Source organism: Vanessa tameamea, chromosome 30 (genome assembly GCF_037043105.1).
Source record: "Vanessa tameamea isolate UH-Manoa-2023 chromosome 30, ilVanTame1 primary haplotype, whole genome shotgun sequence".
Classification (NCBI taxonomy): domain Eukaryota; kingdom Metazoa; phylum Arthropoda; class Insecta; order Lepidoptera; family Nymphalidae; genus Vanessa; species Vanessa tameamea.
Window position 1 is genome coordinate 1,588,418 of NC_087338.1, and position 19,800 is coordinate 1,608,217.

At 38.6% G+C, this 19,800-nt stretch overlaps 1 protein-coding gene across 3 annotated transcripts in view; it reads left to right on the forward strand.

The window, feature by feature from the left end:
* Positions 1–18,704, forward strand: part of LOC113391585 (copper-transporting ATPase 1) — a 111,020-nt gene extending 92,316 nt beyond the window's left edge. The window contains exons 11-31 of one of the 3 annotated variants that reach the window (XM_064219957.1): positions 848–948; positions 1,354–1,482; positions 2,244–2,424; positions 4,102–4,199; positions 4,816–4,946; positions 6,017–6,162; positions 6,920–7,028; positions 7,308–7,467; positions 7,645–7,744; positions 8,809–9,009; positions 9,641–9,797; positions 9,980–10,133; positions 10,577–10,700; positions 11,737–11,872; positions 12,271–12,413; positions 13,146–13,238; positions 13,575–13,685; positions 14,100–14,249; positions 14,785–14,855; positions 15,275–15,415; positions 18,334–18,704. In XM_064219957.1, coding sequence (XP_064076027.1) covers positions 848–948; positions 1,354–1,482; positions 2,244–2,424; positions 4,102–4,199; positions 4,816–4,946; positions 6,017–6,162; positions 6,920–7,028; positions 7,308–7,467; positions 7,645–7,744; positions 8,809–9,009; positions 9,641–9,797; positions 9,980–10,133; positions 10,577–10,700; positions 11,737–11,872; positions 12,271–12,413; positions 13,146–13,238; positions 13,575–13,685; positions 14,100–14,249; positions 14,785–14,855; positions 15,275–15,415; positions 18,334–18,451 — 2,754 coding nt within the window. In that variant the 3' untranslated portion in view covers positions 18,452–18,704. Of the gene's footprint in view, positions 1–847; positions 949–1,353; positions 1,483–2,243; positions 2,425–4,101; positions 4,200–4,815; positions 4,952–6,016; positions 6,163–6,919; positions 7,029–7,307; positions 7,468–7,644; positions 7,745–8,808; positions 9,010–9,640; positions 9,798–9,979; positions 10,134–10,576; positions 10,701–11,736; positions 11,873–12,270; positions 12,414–13,145; positions 13,239–13,574; positions 13,686–14,099; positions 14,250–14,784; positions 14,856–15,274; positions 15,416–18,333 lie in introns of all 3 variants that reach the window. The other 2 variants (XM_026627593.2, XM_064219956.1) reach the window with 2 other exon arrangements.
* The last annotated feature ends 1,096 nt before the right edge of the window (positions 18,705–19,800 follow it).

Consider the following 19,800-nt stretch of genomic DNA (forward strand, 5'->3'; position numbering starts at 1 on the left):
CAGACAGAAATTGAAAAAGATGGTACTTTGGTATACGTACCGTGTATACATACATATGCATTTAGTAAAAAGCGGTTATTTTAATATTACAGACAGACACTCCAATTTTATTATATGTATAGATAAAGTATGTATCCTGATAGGAAAGTTGGAAGGAACCAATTATTTTATGGTAGCTCTGTATGGTGTCCCATTATTTTTTATATCTTCAATGATGTAGATACACAAGCGAGCAAGTGGGCCCCTGAGGTTAAGTGATCACCACCGCCCATAGACAACGGCGCTGTTGGACATATTAACCATTCCTTACATTTCCAATGCGCCACCTACTTTGAGAACTAAGATGCTATGTTCCTTGTGCCTGTAGTTACACTGGCTTACTCACTCTTCAAACCGGAACACAACTGGTTACTCTCGTTTAGCAGTTGAAAATCTGATGAGTGGGTGGTGTCTCTTTAGTAAAAAAAAAAACCATTTATAACACTGTACTTGTCAATCTTGGTGGTAGGGTCCTGTATAAGCACGTCTGGACAGGTACCACCCACTCATTACATACTCTAGTGTTGTTGGCCGGTTTGAAGACTGAGCGAGCCAGTGACTACGACCACAGAACATAACAAAGATAGCCACCTGGACTATATTTTATATAACGTAGTAACTAATGGTATCTGTCAGTTCTGATAAATAAATGACATCTTAGTTCCCAAGGTTGATAGCGTATTGTTGATGCGATGAACGGTTAATGTATCTTACAGTACCACATACCACCAGGCGATCCATTTACACGACCGCCCGTGTTATAAACATATTGATTTTTCTTGAAGGTGTATATAACCAATATTTTCAGATTAAAGGCATGACGTGCGCGTCGTGCGTCAACAAAATAGAGAAATCAGTACTTAAAATGAACGGCGTCGTGTCCTGTTCAGTCGCCCTCACGACCTCCAAGTAAGTGAATGTCAATGCAGCCCGTTCCAGTTGTAAGAGTGTCAGTAAAATCAGAACCAAAACATACTTTGTTCTGATAGGCTTTTACAAGCACTTTTGAATCGTAATTTTCATAAAACTATATTAAGTTAAGTTACCACCGGTACGGAATATAAAAAGAAACGGCAAGAAACTCGGTTGGTACTCTTTTTCGACATTTAATATACAAAGCTATGTTAGTTAAATGCAGTGCAGTGCAAGTCTGATTCGCCCTTGACCGGTTTTTAATACGATAAGTAGGGCTTTATGAAGGCCAATTAAGGGGAACCACCAACTTAATTTCCATCCAAAAATACAAGAGCAAGTTTCGAATGGAACCTGGTATAAAATAAATGGTCATATACCATAAACATTTTGTCTTTACAGGGCGAAAATTAAATACGACCCGGAAATAATCGGAGCTCGTAAAATATGCGACGCTGTTAACGACCTCGGCTTCGACGCGAGCGTTCTCAGCTCACAGAACCGCGGCACGACCGACTACCTGGAACACAAGTGAGTTTGTTTATATATTCATTCGTTCGTTCTCCGTTGATTATTTAATTCATTCGTTTATTTATTTATCGAGAAGTTTCGAAACCTATGACAGTTTAACATTTGTTTTATATATATAACAATATATAGCCAGCTATAGTGCCGCTCTCTAAAATGAATTCTTTGTTAAATCGTTACAATTTACATTGGCAGCCTGTAAATTTCCCACTGCTGGGCTAACGCTCTCCCTTTGAGGAGAAGGTTTGAAGCATTTTCCACCACGCTCTTCCAAAGCCGGTTGGTGGAATACACATGTGGCAGAATTTCGTTGAAATTAGACACATGCAGGTTTCCTCGCGATTTTTTCCTTCACCGCCGAGCACGAGATGAATTATAAACACAAATTAAGCACATGAAAATTCAGTGGTGCCTGCCTGTGTTTGAACCCGAAATCATCGGTTAAGATGCACGCGTTCTAACCACTGGGCCATCTCGGCTTACAATTTAGTAAATTGCAATCAAGAACCCTCGTTAATTTTCCGCACATCTACGGCTGGGACTCTTCAAAATGAGACCATAAACGTTTTTTTATGCGTAGCTATCGTCCCATCATCACTGGGACAAAAATCGCCTTGCGCTATTAAAGTATAAGATTTCATAATTTGCGCTTCTTTCATTCATTCAATCATTTTGTGATTGAATGATTATCATACTTTAACTGAAGCCTTCGATCTTCTGTGAAGAGCCAAGCCTTAAAACCCCTTATGTTTCCAATATCACAGAGAGGAAATACGAAAGTGGCGCGGCGCGTTCCTCATCTCGCTGATCTTCGGCGCGCCGTGCATGGCGCTGATGGCCTACTTCATGTGGGCCATGGACCACTCCGCCGGGAACATGTGCTGCGTGCTGCCGGGCCTCAGTCTCGAGAACCTGCTCATGGGGCTGCTGGCGACGCCTGTGCAGGTGAGGAAATATCATCAATTTTACAAGATTACCATAAATAAGTGCACGCAGTGTTATGTCCCGTCTGTATCTATCGTCATGGTGAAAATCTTTATTACATGTAGAAGTGAGTGTATTATTGCCTAGCTGGTCTCGTGGGTAGATATAAAGCCACTGATACCAAGTTTCTGGGTTCAAACCCTGACCCCATCGCCGGATCGATAAGTCTCAATAAGTCTTTCCGCTCGGAGTCTGTCCAGTTGGGAGGGTGAACGCTCCCATGTATTGTCTCAACGTTCCGGTCGTGTAGGATTTGCAGCGGATTATGAGAGTGACGGAATAAGAAGTGTACCTGCGCTTGCGCACACACTTGAGCACGATAATAAATAAATTTTACATTAAAATAAAATTTGTGTTATGTTTCCTGAGACGTCCGAAGTCCATTATGAGAGAGAGAGTCTTTCCTCGTCTTGTCGTTAGATGTCGCTACTTTACCGTCACGTGACCGCGCCAGTAGCGCCACTAGTGGCCAAATCTGTAACGTTTACATAATATTTCCCGCGTAGTTGGCCTGTCGTTTTTGTCTTAAGTCATAATCAGCCTGTAAATTTCCCACTGCTGGGCTAAGGCCTCCTCTCCCGTTGAGGAGAAGGTATGGAGCATATTCCACCACGCTGCTCCAATGCGGGTTGGTGGAATACACATGTGGCAGAATTTCGTTGAAATTAGACACATGCAGGTTTCCTCACGATGTTTTCCTTCACCGCCGAGCACGAGATGAATTATAAACACAAATTAAGCACATGAAAATTCAGTGGTGCCTGCCTGGGTTTGAACCCGAAATCATCGGTTAAGATGCACGCGTTCTAACCACTGGGCCATCTCGCTCGGCTGTCTTAAGTCGCTGTGACCAAAATCGATCGACAGGACGGCATGATCGAGTGCATTGTATATTAACTGTCAAGAGATTTACTACCCGTTTGGAAAGGAACATCACGGACTTTACGCTATTTGTTGATCTGGGTTTTGGTCTTGGTCTTGGTCTGCGTATGCATCACCCACTCATCATATATTCTACCACCTACCAGCAATATTGGTATTGTTTTGTACGTTTGAATTTTGAGTAAGCCAGTGTAACTAAAGGCACAAGGGACGTATCATCTCAATTCCCAAGGTCGGTGGCGCATTGGTTATATAAGAAATGGTTAAAGAAAATCTTGGTAGTAGGGCTCTGTCTTGGTGGTAGGGCTTTGTGGCAAGCTCGTCTGGGTAGGTCCCACCCACCCATTTGATATTCTAACGCCAAACAGCATTACTCCGTATTGTTGTGTTCCGATTTGAAGGGTGAGTGAGCCAGTGAAACTACAGCCACAAGGGACATAATATCATAGTTCCCAAGGTTGGTGTCGCATTGGCGATGTAAGGAATGGTTAATATTTCTTTCAACGCCATTGTCTATGGGCGGTGGTGATCACTTGCCATCAGGTGGCCCATTTGCTCATGCTAAACTATACCATATAAAAGACACTAATGGCTATAAACTATAAGAAGCTTCTACTATAAAGTGGTTTATTTGTCCCCTTACCGTTGCCATAAAAAGACCCAAGAACTTAATTAAAATATAAATATATGTATAAATAGCGTCCGATTATCGGTTTGCTCAGAATTTTTATTCATGTCACGTAACTTTGTTTCCAGTTCATCGGCGGTTGGCACTTCTACAAACAAGCTTACAAAGCTCTGAAACATGGGACCTCTAATATGGACGTACTTATATCGATGACGACGACTATAAGGTAAAATAAACGCCTTTTGAGTAATGTCTGAAGCTCCAAATAATTACGGGGTTTCCCCTTCACAGATGATCAAGATCCAACTAATATTATAAATGCGAAAGTTTGAGGATATATGGATGTCTGTTAGTCTTTCACGCAAAGACTACTGAATGGATTTTGATGAAACTTTTCAATAACATAGGTTATAATATCGAGACATTATTGATTGAAATTAACCGTATTGGCATATTGCCTGGATAGGCTGTGTTTTTAAGTTTCTTTGTTAATTGCACTTTACTGAAATGTACCTCTTAACGCTTACAACGTTTGAAAATTGGTATCGAGATGGTTTAAGTCCCAACAAAGGACATAAGACAGTTCTCGAAGGAATCACCCCTAAGAAAGTACGCCGCGCCACGGGGCCCCGTATAATTTTTAGATAAGAACAAAAATTATTTTTAAATTGAGGCCATTAACTCTTGTATACAATAGAAAAGGACCAGAGACAAAGGGTCGCATGTAGGGGTAATATTTTACTACGCTTTACTTCCGTGACGATTTCTGCCAGTTCGTTGTAAGCCGCGTTAAAGAACTTCGACCCAATAATATAGGTGATTAAAATTGTCCATTGTTCCAGTTATGCGTACTCGTTAGCCGTCGTGATCGCAGCGATGGCCCTGCAGAAAGACACGAGCCCCCTCACGTTCTTCGACACGCCGCCCATGCTGCTGGTCTTCGTGTCCTTGGGGAGATGGCTGGAACACATAGCTAAGGTTCAACGATAAATATGAATTTGAAATCACTTCATAATTTTAAATCTTTAATTCACAATATTTAATTTATTATTTTTAACTTTGCCGTTTCATAGATTCAAGACATTTGTAAAAAAATACATTGGTAAAGAAGGCATTTTATTCGATACAAGATTATATTGATGATAAAAAAGCGTGGAGTTAATGCTTGTTGACTTCCAGGCAGGCAGACATGACATACATATATAATTGTATTTAACTAACTCTGTATTTTTAAAAGTTGAAAAAGATTAACTACTGAGTTTCTTGCCGGTCTTTCGCGGTAGAATCTGTGTGAATCTTCACTTAGTATAGTTTGTTAAATGACGATTTGAAAGTGCTTGTAAAGGCCACTCGTATAAAGTATATTTTGATTTGATTTGATTAGAACAAGTGGTCTCCCATTGGACGAAATTCGACCGTAATTCATTGCTAATAAAATATTAGATACGATTCGAAAGATACGTAGGAAAAATGAGGCTTAACAGGACGATACCTTGCCACTGCTAAAATAAAAAAAATCAAATGTAAATAAAATGGCAGTATAAACGTAAACTATGAATGTTTCATATTCAATACAATTTAGATAAACGTGTGTGTGTTCAACGTATCGTAGTGTGTGTAATGTTTTGAATGCACCCTTCTCCACATCAACTTTAAGTGCCAAAATTTAAGCTCCATCCGCGTCTTTTTGGTAAAAATGTCGTACAAAGTTGTTGGTTCACGTATAAGTATATATGTTACTGTAAAAGTTCGAACTACGGTATCTTAATCTTAAGATTTTCCAGTAAAACCTAAGATTTACCGATTATGAATGGTAAATGTCCAAAAAACTTTGGGATTCGAACTTTTACCATCATTCACTTGGTAAATCTTAGGATTTACATGTTAGGTTAGGTTAGGTTGGTTTTACTGGAAAATCTTAAGAATTACCTTAGCTCGAACTTTTACAGTAACATATATTTATTATATGTAATAATATTATAAGGAGGAACTTCTATTTGAAAAAATAAGATGGAATTATACAAAGCGTTCTATTTCTCCTACACAAGGGTAAAACATCCGAGGCGCTATCGAAACTCCTGTCCTTGAAACCGACTGAGGCTGTCCTCGTGACCCTGGACGAGGAAGGACGTGAGGTCAGCGAGAAGAACATACCCGTCGACTTAGTGGAGCAAGGGGACGTTCTTAAGGTTAGTGGAATTTTGTTAAAAGATTAAACGCTGATATGTTTATTTGCGCTCGTTAGCACAGCGTAACCTTGTATCTTGATTTTTTTAATGGTGAGTGAGCCAGTGTAATCATAGACACGAATTGCAATTTTATAATATTCAATTGAATGTATAATATGACTATCACAGAATCTAGATTGTATATATTTTGCCTGGAAATTATTAAATACACAGTACACAGTAAGAACCTGTAAATTTAGGAGAATGTTTGGAGCATATTCCTCTGCTCCAATGCGGGTTGGTGTTTGGCAGAATTTCATTGAAATTAGACACATGCAAGTTTCTTCGCGATTTTTTCCCTCAGCGCCGAACATGAGATGAATCATGAACACAAATTAAGCTCTTGACAATTCAGTGGTACCTGTCTGGGTTTGATCGCAATCATCAGTTAAGATGCACGCGTTCTAACCACTGGGCCATCTCGGCTCTTCGTATCAATAAATACTAAGTCTGTGATCCTAGTAATTTTATACGAATTTCAGTGGTTTTTTTTCAAAATTTCATAAATGATTACGGTCCACTTGGCTATGATCGAATATTTAGTACTTTGTGAAGTAGTTTATGAATTAAAATCTATTAAAGATTTATACAAATGACAAGTAATTAACATCTCACGTGATCAAAGATTGATGGACGAAAGATACTGGATATCCTCTCGTCTGAAATCGAAATTAAACTCGCTGGTAATGAAGGTAAATGACGTGGACGTTATTCCCAGGTAGTGCCCGGCGCGAAGATACCCGTTGACGGTAAGGTTATATCCGGGCAGAGCACGTGTGACGAGTCCCTAATAACCGGGGAGTCGATGCCGGTGACGAAGTCCAAAGGTACAACTTTTTTTCAGTCAAACAAAAATGTTTTATTTTACGGTATTTGTTGTCTTTTTCATATTTGCGTGACCATTTATAAATAAAATGATATAATTTGTATATGTACGGGCGGCAAAAACATCCTAATTAGTTTTTTTTTTTAATTTTAATTCCCTACTAAATTTTGTTATGAGATTGATTATCTTGTTTTGTCGTCGTTGACTAAACCTGCGGTCTGCGAGTCGAGCCTTCGCAAGACATCGGCTACGAATGTAAGCTCCCAACCCCTACGCGCAGGCTCGCTGGTGATCGGCGGCAGCATCAACCAGCACGGCGCGCTGCTGCTGCGCGCCACGCACACGGGCGACGCCAGCACGCTGGCGCAGATCGTGCGCCTCGTGGAGGACGCGCAGAGCAGCAAGGCGCCCGTGCAGCGCCTCGCCGATACCATCGCCGGGTACGCGCCCCCCCCTCCCCCCCAGCGCCACCTAGCGGCGAGTTACGATAAAGTCTGACGATAGAAATACCTTCTCCGAGAAAAAAAAAATTTGATCGTGTGATCGTTCAAGCGGTGTCGAAATCTATTAATCTCGCAGATGTACCAAAATATATCTTTATGTGATTCATATTTCAGATACTTCGTTCCAATGGTGGTGTTCCTCTCGTTGCTGACGCTGATCTGTTGGATCATAAGCGGAGCCATCAACATCGATAGGATTAAAGATATAACGCCGGTGAGTAGACAAAGTCGCTTTAATAATTGTGCTCGTGAAATTAGTCTAGCCTCCCACTTCTCCTCTTGAAGGTGAAATTTCCAAAAATCCTTTCGGACTAAACGTCTACGTTAAGAAAGGGGTAACTATCCTCAAACAAAGTCAATTCAACCTGTGACTTCGAAGATTTTGTGATGAGTCAATTAGTGGTATTTCCACCCGCAATAGAGCAACTTGGCTTTGTGCAAACCTCTCTGGATTGGTACCACTTAACACAAACAGCAATACTCGGTATTATCGTGTTCCGTTTTGGGGAGCCAGTGTAACTTAAATTCCAAGTTCCACCCGAACCACCTAGATGTCCGAAAATCAACAACAGCGTGATTTCTAAGGATTTTTCTGCCTTTCACAACTCTTCGAAATCAGCTTTCTCTGACGGTTTTTCCGAACCGATAAGATTTGGGAATCTTAAATAGAAGAGCCTGCACTTTTCTTAAAAGCCATGTCCATGGGCTGTGGTACTCACTTTCCCTCAGATGAGCCTCTTGCGCGTTTGCCACCTATACCATAAAAAAAAAACTACAGGCTCGGTGCATAATATCTTCGTCTCCAAAGTTAATTAGCGCATTGGCGATGTAAGGAATGGTCTACAGTGCCAATGTCTTTTGATGACCTCCTTGGTCGAGTTGTGTGTACACCGGTTTTCATGGGTACGCCGCTCCGAGGTCCCGGGTTCGATTCCCGGCCGAGTTGATGTAGAAAAAGTTCATTAGTTTTCTATGTTGTCTTGGGTCTGGGTGTTTGTGGTACCGTCGTTACTTCTGATTTTCCATAACACAAGTGCTTTGGCTACTTACACTGGGATCAGAGTAATGTATGTGATGTTGTCCAATATTTATAATATATTTATATTAATGTCTATGGGTGACCACTTCAAGTTGACTTTTTATAGGTCTGCCTACCTATTTCATACTCTATTCTAGGTACAAAACTTTTCGTCTTAAGTATTTTTGTAAATTGTTTCTTTTTACTTTAACGTAGAATCAAATATCGAATTATTAAAGATGCAAAGATGCCTTTCACAGGAGATGTACCGCGATTCAGGGTTCACGGAGTGGGAGCTGATCGTGCAGACGGCGTTCCACTTCGCGCTGTCGGTGCTGGCCATCGCGTGTCCGTGCGCGCTGGGGCTGGCCACGCCCACCGCCATCATGGTGGCCACGGGCGTGGGCGCGAGACTCGGCCTGCTCATCAAGGGGGCGGAGCCCTTGGAGAACGCGCACAAAGTTAGTAAACACGCAGGCTATATAAGCATAATATGTGATAGAATTCATAGTCGAAACATTATTTAATTTATTTAATTCATACTCAAAGACAAAGTTAAAGATTATTATTAATTATAGAAGCATTAAACTTACTTATTGACTGTGAAATTAAACACTATCATAATGTGTTAAAAGAAACACATCTGTCTTGAGAGCCGGCTAAAAAACTCAGCTGAAGTTTTTTTACCAAATAAGTGTATTTTTATTACATTTTCGTAAATTACTACATCGATCAAAAGCAAAATACGTTAAAAAACATATAAAACCCAATGTGATGTTGGGACCTTACTCTCTAGTTAAAGAAAACAACTGTTTACTGTATCGTGGCGTTTATTGGTCTAACTCATATATGAATAAAATATACTAATAAAATTATGCTTACATAGCTAAATGCGAGTACAGTTACATACATAATTTCTAACATTATAATTAATACACACTTCACCAAGAATCAAAGCAAATATACGCGGTGATAAAATACGGTGACTGAATACATAAACTTACTCAAACCCTTCTCCGTTACGTGCGTTTGAAGCCGCGGTTGGAAATTAAATTTTATTATATTTAATTATTTTTATTTCCAATTAAACAGATCAAAACAGTTATCTTCGACAAGACTGGAACAATCACACGAGGCAGCACAACCGTAGCAAGAGTTTCACTACTAACCGGCGAGCCCTCGATGTTACCGGAAGTACTTGCTTGCATACTCTCTGCGGAATTAAACTCGGAACATCCCGTTGCTTCCGGTAAGAGATTTATTATTATTTATATTTTTATCCTATAATAGAATAGTGCTTAATTGCACAGCAAACGTCACATGCACCTATAATTCAATAATTAGTCCTTCGAGCCGGATAATGTAATCTAACAATGTCGAATTTGAATATTGTCTCAAGTGTAAGTAATATCAAAATGTATAACATTCTAGCGATAGTTAAATGGTGTTCTGGCGTGGTTGGTGATGCCCGGGCCACTTGCAGCGGGTTCGCAGCGGCGCCGGGTTGCGGGTTGCGCGCTAAGATCACCCTCAGGAATGATTTTCAACAATCGCCTCAGTTGAAAGCAGCTTTGGCAAATGCGAGGTGAGTTTTTTTTTATTTTAATTTATATATGTATTATTAAACTGTATAGCTTAGTGTAATGGAAGTAGAAAACAATTTAAAAAACATGCGATTTGCAAATAACTCAGTTACGTTGTGCACTATTAAGAGCTCATGATTAATATACCTTTATTTATAAAACAACACTTACACTTAACTACTTATATCCACTTTTATTTTACTTCCAAAATTCCGATAACAGTTACGTCGAAGTTCAAAACGCCATCAAGCTCTCGACCAATGATATCGCGTCAATTTGCCCTCAAATGTTGTTTATTTGACTTTTCTCCTGTTATGGTTGGAATATAGTATAGAAATAAATCTCATATATGAATTGTTTTTCTTTGGTTTATAACAATTATTTAGAACCGTGTTTTTAATTTAAATTCACAAATTGATTGAGATATTTTCTTAAACTTGCTCAGGGAAGGCTCAACGATCCAGCTGCACGGTGTTCCAGTGGAGATCGTGGGCGGGGAGGGGGACGCCGCCCTCAGCTCCGCGCAGGCCGCCACCAGGCTGCATGCGCTCATACCTTCCACTGGAGACGTGAGTTCAGGCCTCGCCTCCAGTGGAGTGACCTTGAGCCAACTTGATTGAGCTATGACTTTACTAATAAGCTTGGGTTCAACCACCAACATCAATAACATCAGTAATCCAGAACGACTTCGGTCTGAACTAAGCAGGACATATTAGAGATCACAAGTGTGAGGGTCAACACAAGCGTACCGAATCCGATAGGAAGGCTAATCCGACAAGACCGGAAAGAGTTCAGGCGCAGGACCAACGCCTCGACGTGCTTTCCGAGGCTCGGGCGTGTACACACTTCCAACATCCAGACTTCGGGCTGTTACTGAGATTTTTTTTCGACGGAAATATCCAAAAACTTTTTATCAGCCCAGCCTGGGTTTTGAACTCAAAACCTCGGAATTTGTGGCCTTCTATTAAGATCGAGGTATGAGGCGGTCAAGGAACAAGCATAAGCTAGTTACGTATGTTACCCGATTGCACAGGGTTCATAGTTATTTTGTTAGTTAGTAAAACTATATGTTTTACAACAGGAGACCAAACAAAGTTCAAAATCATTCAAATGCAAAATTAAAAAAAAACCGTTAAAGATTTTTTATCTGTTATAGGATATTATAAGTTTTTATATGGTAATACACCTTGGAAATGTAATGACCTCCATACCGTTTAAAATAGAATTATGAAAACTGCATTGTAAATATAAAAGTTCCGCTGAGTTTCTTTCGCGAGTTCCTCTCAGGTTTGAGGTGTTGCTTTCCGAATCGGTGGTAGTTTTTTTTTGTTAATGCTTCTACGTTCGATAAAGATTTTTGACTTTTTTGAATTTTGTTACTTAGCCAGGCTTTCCAAAACCCTAACACCAATTATGTTACTCGTCTGCCTTCTTATAAAATACTGCCACCCTTGATGGTACTTTAAAAATAGAATAGAATTCGAAAACAGTCTGCAACAAGATTGCAGTATTTCTTGAATGATTTGGTTCAATTTCTAGAATACCATATAAATTTGGTGTGGTCAACGTCTAGTGGTCTAATAAATGTTTGTTTTCCGTTCGCAGGTGGTGGAACAAATAGTATTAATAGGTAACCGTGAATGGATGGCGCGGAACGGAGTGTCCGTGCCTCGGAGGGTTCAGGAGACGTTGCAGAGGGACGAGGAACTCGGACGAACAGCTGTGTTGGCGGCTATTAATGGTATAACTCATACGTACATACAAAAATAAAACTTTAATCAGTGGATAAGCAAAACTACTCATTTTCATGCTGGTTCCCCCTGGTTGTATGTTTGGAACCGGTGGTAGCATTACATTTAGTTCACCACAGTAACATGACAATTCAAAAGAACTTTTATGAGTTTACTTTAAGAAAGAATATTTTGATTTGATTTGAGTTACTAGCAGGACTTGTTCTCTAAGCCGTTTTATTTTCACCTATAGTTTTGGATATCTCATGATGAGTCAGTCAGTGGTATTTTGCATACATATATATAACTTCTATTACCTGGTTTACCCCCAGGACCCAGATAAATTATGAAGACTTTCACCGCGAAAGGTACTTGAATTTCACGTGATTTATCATGATTATTATTTCAGACCAACTAGTTTGCACGATCGGAGTAGCGGACGAGGTTAAGCCGGAAGCCCATCTCGCGGTCTACTGCCTCAAGAAGATGGGCCTGGAAGTGTGTCTCCTCACCGGTGACAACAGGAAAACGGCTGTGGCGATTGCTAGACAGGTACCCAGTTACCAGTTAGGTCATTTCCATTTATACTTTTATATAAAGACTAGCTGCTCGTCCCGATTTCGCTCGCCTATTTTACTTCTGTCATATATGATTTTTACGAAACTTCGACCCGTAAACACAGCGCACTGTACCACGTTTTTGTAATATTTTAATAGCCGTTCCTTCTCGTTGTAGCGCGATGGTATATAGCCAATAGCCTCGATAAATGGGCTATCTACACTGAAGATTTTTTTCAAATCGGATCTGCAGTTCCCAAGATTAGTGCGATTATCCAAACAAAAGAACTTCGGCTTTATAATTTTAGTACAGATGTAAAATTTGTTTGTTTGTAGGGGCTAATCTCCGAAACTTATGTTCCAATTATAACAAAGTGTTCGCTGGTAAAAGTTGCATTATTCCTGAGTGCTGTGGGATATTAATTATATTAATGTTATGTCAATTTCTATTTTAACTTATGTCTTTATTATTTTACTTGGTGGTAGGGCTTTTTGCAAGCCCGTATGGGTAGGCACCACCCACTCATCAGATATTCTACCGCCAAACAGCAGTACTCAGTATTGTTGTGGTCCGGTGTGAAGGGTGAGGTGAGCCAGTGTAACTACAGGCACAAGGGACGTAACATCTTAGTTCCCAAGGTTGGTGGCGCATGGATGTATCTGTCCAAAGGTTACTTTGAAGATATTTTCTTCAGCTGATTTTTTTAAAACATGTGATATTTTATAGGTTGGAATAAATAAAGTGTATGCGGAGGTGCTTCCCTCACACAAGGTGGCCAAGATACAGAAACTCCAAGAGGAGGGACAGAAAGTTGCCATGGTAAGAATATCATTAATTGGTAATATTTTAATTAGTCAATGTATACCGATTAACGTAACGCTGGGTAGGTACCGCCCACTGATGAAGGGTGAGTGAGCCAGTGTAACTACAGGCACAGGAGACATAACATTTCAGCTCCCAAAGTTGGTGACGCATTGGTGTATCTTACATTCACCTGTATCTGTAAGATACACCAATAAAAAAACATAAAAAATAATTATATAGAATATTTGATGTCAGTCAGAGTTAAATTATATTTCATGCGTGTAATCCAAAGCTTCTCTTGCCACCATGTATATAATGTTGTATAGTATAGTATGTACGTGATGCCCACAGGTGGGCGACGGTGTGAACGATTCCCCGGCGCTGGCGCAGGCGGACGTGGGCGTGGCCATCGCCAGCGGGACCGACGTCGCAGTCGAGGCCGCGGACATCGTGCTCATGCGGGTAACTCACACCAGCACGCTGTACACTCACGCTAACACTACGTCTTTGTCATGTGTACGTGCGTACACGTGCAAACACGGACGGACAATATTCAGTACAAAAGATCACTAGTGCTTCATTCAAATGGTATCATATTACAGGCCTTCGTGTCGTAGAGCGTTTAGGTATATATCGTCTCATCTAAATTATACTTTTTATGATCGGTTTCTGTGGAGGCCGTTAGGCTGGTTGTCAACCTTCTCAATTATCTGTGCAGTGTTATAAAACACTGAATTAATCTTAAATATATGTCACTAATTTCCTGTCCATAGATATGTTATTTTATAGGACAATAACTTAACAAAGTTTCATCACTATCGGCTTAGGAACGCAACATGTTTATTTGTGTGAAAATGGACCCGTGTTCCATTCCAGAACGACCTGCTGGACGTGGTGGCGTGCCTGGAGCTGTCCCGGACGACGGTGCGCCGGATCCGGCTGAACTTCCTGTTCGCGTCCGTGTACAACCTGCTCGGCATACCGCTCGCGAGCGGGGCCTTCGCTGCCTACGGCCTGCAATTACAGGTTGCTTAACATTATACAATCAAATTGTATGCTGTCAGACCATCTTTGTTGGTACTACTCGCTGGTGGCATATTCAACTGCCAAGCTCCATACTCAGTATTAACAACAACACTGAATATTGCTGGTGGTATGATGACCACTATCAGGTGGTCCATATATCCGTTTGCTTATCTATTTTAAATGAAACTGCTGAAAATAGTTTATTTAAAACGATTCAAAGTTGCTCATTTAAAAAGGCTTATATTAATTTCATATATCATCGATCTACAAAGGAACTGAAACAAATGAGTCAACTTTATTGTCTTGGTGTGCGTGACTTGACACTTGAAAACTTTACTAGTGTGCGTGTACTGAGTACCAACTGTTGGCCACTTTTATTTTCGACGCGTTCTGAGCGTTGACAGTCTCCCTATATATAAATATTTAATGGCACTGTCTTTTGTTATCATTGTTGTAAACGCTGCATGAGATACAGATAAATTATTAATTTGTAATCTTCGAAAGCTTAACTTAATCCAAACTTTATAATTTTCAGCCCTGGATGGCGTCAGCTGCTATGGCGATGAGTTCCGTATCAGTGGTCTGCTCGAGTTTATTACTCAAGACGTAAGTACTTATAACCATTAAAGGGCTTGGTCGTCGATGGCCGTTTTTATTCTGATCGATGGGGGGGGGGAGGGGATTTTCAGGCAATGGGATGATTCGAACATAAGTTAATGTGCTTGCTCGTGTATTATATGCATTCGTAGCAAACGCTCATCTCTCAGTTGAAAGAAAATTAGAAATATTCGGTGGTCTCGGCTTTAGCTCGGAGTTAGTACGTATTGTGCATGTCGCCTTTCGGTTTGAAGGTGAGAATAACCCAACAGTACTAAGTATTTCTGCTTGGCGGAAGAATATAATACACGATGATGAGTTGGTGGCACCTACCCAGGCAGCCTTGGAATATGTACCATCAAGTTAATAGATGAACTACCATGAACATAATAGACCCATGATAAAAATATTAAATATCTCTACTCCAGTTTCAGAAAAGCATCAGCTGAACAGCTGAGAACGACAGAATATCTCCAATCTATACATATAGAAGAATTGGACTCGGTGTCCGTTCATCGGGGTTTGGACGAGAAGGTGGACCCCATAGACAGGACGTCGCCATTAGCCAAGTACGTAAATAAAATCCTGGTCCGTTTAAATATATAACAATATTATTGTTTAAATATATCTATATATATGTATATGTATATATATGTGCACTATATTATATTAGAATTATTTATTTTAATCATAATACTTTTTGCTACAAGTATAGTTCGCGTTATGTAACTTTGCCGCTATGAAGTTGTCTCTGTGGAGTACAATAATATCAGAATGGGTACCTTTTGGATTTGAGACGCGCGGTCCGCCGCCAGCGGTGACGTCACACGGGGCAAACTCGCGTCGATGCTCGCGAGCTCAGACGTGTGTGACTTGTTCATTAGCGTCAACGTTTGCCTGGCGTTTGTTCCAGTATTTTAGAGATTTATGACTGTATGATTATTTACGTGATTAGTGAGTTTGGAGGTGATTTTAAGAAAAACACACACAAGTATCCCCTTAATAACCCATAAAGTGGAGCATATACATTATTATCAGCCTGTAAATTTCCCACTGCTGGGCTAAGGCCTCTTCTCCCTTTGAGGAGAAGGTTTGGAGAATATTGTGGAATATGCTCGCTGTGCACGCTGCTCCAATGCAGGTTGATGGAATACACATGTGGTAGAATTTCGTTGAAATTAGACACATGCCGGTTTCCTCGCGATGTTTTCCTTCACCGCCGAGCACGAGATGAATTATAAACACAAATTAAGCACATGAAATTCACTGGTACCTGCCTGGGTTTGAACCCGAAATCATCGGTTAAGATGCACGCGACCCCTGGGCCATCTCGGCCGGCATATACATAAAAACGAAAATTTTGCCATAGCCGTTTGGCTAATCACTGTTCAGAATTTCTTTGCTAACGCTCTTTCGATCTAAAACAGTCATTCTTTATTAAGTTTCATAAGGTTCCATCTCATTCTGATAACTCGTGTGTTATAAATCCATATTCCGGTAAAAATGTTCAGTGATCATGGTGCGTAATGGCGTCACGTCTGTGTAAATTTTATGCTTGCTTGCGTTCTCTCTCAAATAAGTGTACGGTTGGTCAAAAGCGACACAGTTACATGATACGAATGAGTTAATTTTTTACACATTTTTTAACTGTATATAGAAAACTTTGTAAAGTAATTGAATTAATTAATATTAATTGTTATATTTGTATTTACATAAATGATCTTCTTATTAATATATTTATAAAACTGCCGACCTTCTGTATAAAGATTTTTCAGTGGGTGTTCAGTTGAACAATGATCTATCTCCGTCTGACATCATACATTTGACATTTGAAAGAAGGAGACAGCGTTGTTTAATTAATCACCTCCTAAACAATATTCATGAATAATTATTAAAAAATATCTATATTTTTTAAATGATTAATTTACGAGCTCTTATTTAAAAGTACCTTTGAATTTGTGCGGATCTTGCAATTTAAATCTAAATCAATTCCATTTAAGCGATCGCGCTGAAATTTTGCAAATATTACGGTACTGGTGACAAAAAAATATCTTATGATTTTTAAATAAAAGCTTGTTTTAAAAGTATTTTATCATTATTACAAGTTTGCCCTAAATGTATTGGCTTAAATAAGCACAGTAATCATTTTAATGGCTATTTAAGAGAACTTTTATCATTTATGCACTAGACAAGCGTTTCCCAAAGTTTTTAACCTAACTAATAATATACATTATAAAAAAATCTTTGCGTTAGATACATAATATTAAAATGAATGCAGCTTGCCCCAGTGTTGGGCAACGAGATTCGATAATTTACAAATTTGATTAAACAATAAGGCGCCACAGTTGCGATCCGATATTTAACTTTCGTGGCCCGACTTTGGCGGCCCACTTATGGGAAACGCTGCACTAAATAGTATCACTTCTCACGCAAAATTATAACTCTGTCTAGCAGAAAGAGAGACTCGCTGAAATCCGCACTATTAAAATTATGGTAATATTAATAATTATTATTTTTTGTGTGCGTCGTTTGACGGTGGTGGTTTTATGTGAGTTGTTTTTTAATATATATAATATTAACTTTGCATACTTAAATATCTTATTTATTAAAATATATATATGTAAGCAATAGGCTATTTGACTGGTTTTTAAAATCCATTTTATATTATTTAGTAGAGGTCAAGGAAACCAGTAAAAGTTGTGTTTTTTAATCCTAGTACATATTTCCTGAAAAATATCAAATTAAAAAATCAATATTTAAATAGCGCGCGAAAACACTACTTTGACAATATGGCGCTGCAATGGCGTCGGTGACGTCACTTGCCTGTATTGTAATCTGTGGCACATATAATCCACATACAGTAGGCAAACGAGGTTAACAAGCAAGTGACGTCATCATAAACCCGATAAATTAAAAAAAATGCATTTTAATTTATGGATTTTTGAATAGATAAATTATTATATTCAACTTTCGTTTTTAAATAACCATTTTTAAACTCATAATATATACTGATTACAATAATTGACACTTTATTTTTCGCATTGTCAAATAGCCTATTCTGTACGCATGTAGGATTTATAATAATGTTATCGTTAAATAATACCTAACTTAACACATTGAAAAGTTATGGAGGATTTATTCAATGATCTTAAAGAAGGGAAATTTATTACTTCAGAGGCAAAGTTATTATGTTCGTGTTGTATCTTGCACGGTATTTGATAACTTCAAATTTCGGGCGTTTTACTCAATGTATTGTGTGTTTGTCATATATATGTGTGTGTCATTGCATTGGGTATATGTGCATCGAGCTTTCATTTTTAAGATTTTGATTTGCATACGAAAACAGTTGTAAAATTACGTCAGGTATTTTCGATTCAAACATTCTGATTCTTGTAAGAATATCGTTGAGACCGCAACAAAACAAGAAATTGTTGTTTTTTTTTAAACATTATCTTACTTTAGTTAATTCTAATGTTTATATTCACAGATTACTTTATCGCAGTAAATCAGCGAATGGGTGTCTGTTGCAAGAAGAGGATGACATGCTTACTGTCTCCTTCATACCGAAACGACCGACGAGAGACGCGCCCAGTTTGAACGGATAACCTCTGTACTATATTCGAGCAGCGAAGGAGAAATAAATAAACAAAACTTGATTGATATTCAATACTATTTGCTATTAGGTCGGCTAAAAGCACTACAAACAGTTCTAGATTCATATATATTTATTTTTAACGACACTATTTCACTTAACAACTAATATACGCTTTGATTTGACTTCCAAAGTTCCGATAGCAAATACGCTGTCGTACAGAACGCCATTTTTACGTATCCATAATGACATGAATACCACAGATTAAAAATTCGACCAGTGACGTCACAATCAAGGCCAAATTTGTGAATTCCTCTCAAACTCCTGTAATTTGGTGCCAATTAGTTGAGGTTTTCTGTGTTCGCAATTTTTTCCAATTCTTCCAAAAATACCAAAAGTTTGTGACAATTGTTGACAACATAAAATCGATTTCTATATTTAACGAAATTTTATTGTACATGAGTTACAAGTAGCCGTTGAAGTTCCTATCAATTTAAACGTCATGTGACTCGGGAGCTGACTTCTGAATAACGCCTAGTCGATCGATCCTCGAAGGCTACGAATAACGGACAGTAGAGTTAAAATATGAAAATGACAAATGTTAATTAATATTTCTACTATGCGTAAGCAAAACGAATCGTTTCTTGAATATAGTAACCGGGTTAGGGTTGTTGATAAAATTTGATATAGAACCAAATTTCCTTTCCTAGAGACACTTTAGATATATTTAAAACTGAAGTTGTCTAAGGGTTCGTCGGTTTGTTATAATATCGTTTAATTGAACTTTGTACAAATTATAATGTTTGTTTTTCACGTCAAATATTGTTATTTCTTATATATATTTTTCTGTATTTTCATCGAGTTTTTTTTTTTTATTTTGTTATTGATAGTAATTATTCTCGAATTACATTTTTTTTTTTTGTATAGTTTGTTTTTGATGCATTTTTTTTTAATTAACACAATATTTGACGTGCCATTTATATACATATATTGTATAAAAGTAAATAGATATGTAAATGAATGTCGTGTACATAATATTTTTTAAGGGAGCACAAATATTTATACAATTAAATTAATTTTGTCTATACTTTTTTTAAAAAATATAAAATCCTTAATAAAATCATGTGTTTAGCTATGAACGTTGTTAGGCGGGTGTTTAGTAACGTAATGCGTCTCTTTCTGTCGAATGTCAATTTTAATATATCAGAAAGAGATAGCACTGTTCAACTGAACCCCAGCAACCTTTGTAACTAAGGTTGATAGTCTAATAAATACTTATAATGGTCGCCTTATTTGTACCGATATCAAAACAGTTATTGAAATTTTTAGTTTTTTTTTTTATAAATACTTTCATATACAAAA